We start from the raw sequence: 2,605 nt of genomic DNA, 5'->3' as shown, positions 1-2,605 counted from the left end.
TATTTCAGAGGTCGGAAAAATATCAGGAAATGGGAGTGACATGCAAATAAATTTGGAAAACTTCAGGATTAGAAGAACTGGTTTCAGAATTCAAAGTTGAAAGGTGAAAAATGTATCTTTTTTTCTAAAAAAATCGCACTTTGCATGCTACTGTAAATCAACATCCTGCAAAAGATTCCTACCTTTCAAGAACATAACTCTGATTGCTTGAGTAGGGTCTGGGGAAGGGTCTGACCACTTTGGGCCTTTTGTACGCAGCCTTTCCCTGCATTTCTGTAAGAGGCCTACGAACCTACACAAGCATTTCTAAAAAAGGGCACCCCGGTGCACGTAGCTCCCGCTTGTGTAGGGTCCGACCACTTTTGGGTCTTTTTGTACGCAGCCTTTCCCTACATTTCTGTAAGAGGCTATTTCCAGGACTCGAACCCGTGACAACGTGGTCACAAGGCAACAGCTTTACACCTTTACTGCTGCGCCAAGGCTTCCCTTCCTACCAACACATGCAGCGACAATTAATATGGATCGGAGGGAGTACTTACTTTCGGCTTGTCCGGATGGATTTATCCATCTCGGAGAGACGGAACCAAACCTAAGATCCACACTACACAGTCTCGAAGGTTCTGAGTATTGCTCACTCAGACACGCCAAACGCTAGCGGTTGGCCTCTGTAGCATCCCGGTATATCCGGACGCCTCGCTTGGAGGGTCCAAATGCATTGGTGCCACTCTCTCAACTCACTCTGAGGGACCGAATGACACACTCGGCAGCTCTGATCAGGGATCACTGAGAGGTTCTCAGGTTTTGTGGAAGATTTGGACCAAGTGCGTTTGAGTACTTAAGCAAAAAAAACTTTCTCCACACGTGGTTCAAGTTAAGATCTCGAAACCAACTCATGGTTCTGGCAAGTGGATAGCTAACTTCCACGCACCCCTGTCCTAATCATGTTGTCATAAATCATCAAAATTCACTATGGGGGCCTATGATGCACTTTTCAGTCCGACCGGTCGTGATGGAACTAGTGCTCCTTTGATGCACGTACTAACACCCACAACGTCTGCTCATTGAAGATCATAAAATTAGTTGTCTTTGGTGGAATCCTTTTCCTACTCCAGAATCTCGTTTGCCACATTATAACTTTGTTGAAATATGACCATTTGTTAAATTTAGTATATTCATGTACATTTAACTTTCTGTTGCTCATAGTCTGATCAGCTTCAGGAACCCTGGAACTAAAGCATTTTATTTATATTGGAAAAGGTGCAACTTATTATGAATGTTGTCTAACTAACAATTGTTCCACAGGACTCTGGTTACCCAGACTCAGAAAAAACTGAACGGGTAGTCTCTTCCTCAACTAAAAGAGTATCAAGCTGCTGTGAAGGAAATGAAACAATCAACATGAGCTCGGAGCATCAAAACTCTTATTCCAAAGCAACTTGTGCTAGTAAGAAAGAATGGAACATACCCAAAACGTCAAGCATGAATTTGGATCTAGTTCTTTTTCAAATGAGCAGAATGAGAAATCCGATTTCCAAGGCTCCAACTGAGTCACCAGTATGCTCAGATCCAAATGACAAGTGGCTGAAACGCCTGAAATGTGATAGTTCAGATCCACATGTTCCTTGTTCCAAGAAACCAAAGACTGGAGACATAGCAACTCCTGGAGGAGCATGTACAGTGTTTGGTCAAGTGCTTGATTATAAGAGGGACAGTGCTTGCATGATCAAACAGGTTAAGGAGGACCAAGTGGTGCATGAAACATTGATGGACCAACAAAACCAAGATGCGTCTCGTATGTCAACAAAAAGTCTTAATCACTGGATAGGGAGGTGGTGCCAAGGTGGCTCCCCTAGTTTTCATGGAGCTTCGAGTCCAGGAAAGCAATCGCGAAAGTCTAACACACCACCTGATTGTCTTGAAGGTCAGTTTCCAAGCATCGCGGCGATGGCTATGATGGGGCGTGTAATGAACAAGCTCCGTCCTTGTGAACTTGAGAAGAGGGGTCCTTCTGTAGTCTGGAAGACAGAGGGGTTATGAGTGCCTGTCCGGCTTAATTCAAGACCGGCCATCGGCTGTGGGTTGAAATTTGCATGCAGGAGAGAAACTGCTACGCTGATGGCAATGCGGTGATTGTTTCCTCACAGAAGAAGAGAAAAAGATGGTAGTGTGAATATCATTCCAAGGAGAGAAAAATATGCGTTGTTTCTACCAATCACAGCGTGATAGATTGATGTGTTGATTGTGTAAGGTTCCTGGGATGGATATCTTTTTCCATCGTCTGAAGGGTGCCCTATTTGTGTACCGTGACCAAACAGATATTCATAACTGGGGAGGTTGCATTCAGTTTATATTTACTCTACTTGAATTCAAGTTACGTTATGTTGCTTCCAGAAAAAAGGAAAAAAAGAAAAAAAGAAAAAGAGTTACATTGTCGCTGTGCTTTTCTTTGGAGCTGCTGGAAGGACAAAAGTTTAGACGCTAATGTTTTCTGGACCCAATCCTGATAAATATTTGAAGCGCAAATTATAAATCTTATGAAGCAGAAGCCGTTTGGCGTAGCAATGGCGCAGGGGCTCACCGGTGGTCCGGCTGTGGTTGAATATCC

At 43.7% G+C, this 2,605-nt stretch overlaps 1 protein-coding gene across 1 annotated transcript in view; it reads left to right on the top strand.

The window, feature by feature from the left end:
* LOC123078945 (uncharacterized) overlaps positions 1-2,374 on the top strand; it is an 11,101-nt gene extending 8,727 nt beyond the window's left edge. The window contains exon 4 of the mRNA XM_044501602.1: positions 1,303-2,374. Within this exon, the coding sequence (XP_044357537.1) occupies positions 1,303-2,037 (735 nt within the window). The 3' untranslated portion in view covers positions 2,038-2,374. The remainder of the gene's footprint in view (positions 1-1,302) is intronic.
* The last annotated feature ends 231 nt before the right edge of the window (positions 2,375-2,605 follow it).

Source organism: Triticum aestivum, chromosome 3D, assembly GCF_018294505.1.
Source record: "Triticum aestivum cultivar Chinese Spring chromosome 3D, IWGSC CS RefSeq v2.1, whole genome shotgun sequence".
Classification (NCBI taxonomy): Eukaryota; Viridiplantae; Streptophyta; class Magnoliopsida; order Poales; family Poaceae; genus Triticum; species Triticum aestivum.
This window is presented reverse-complemented; position numbering and strand designations above follow the sequence as displayed.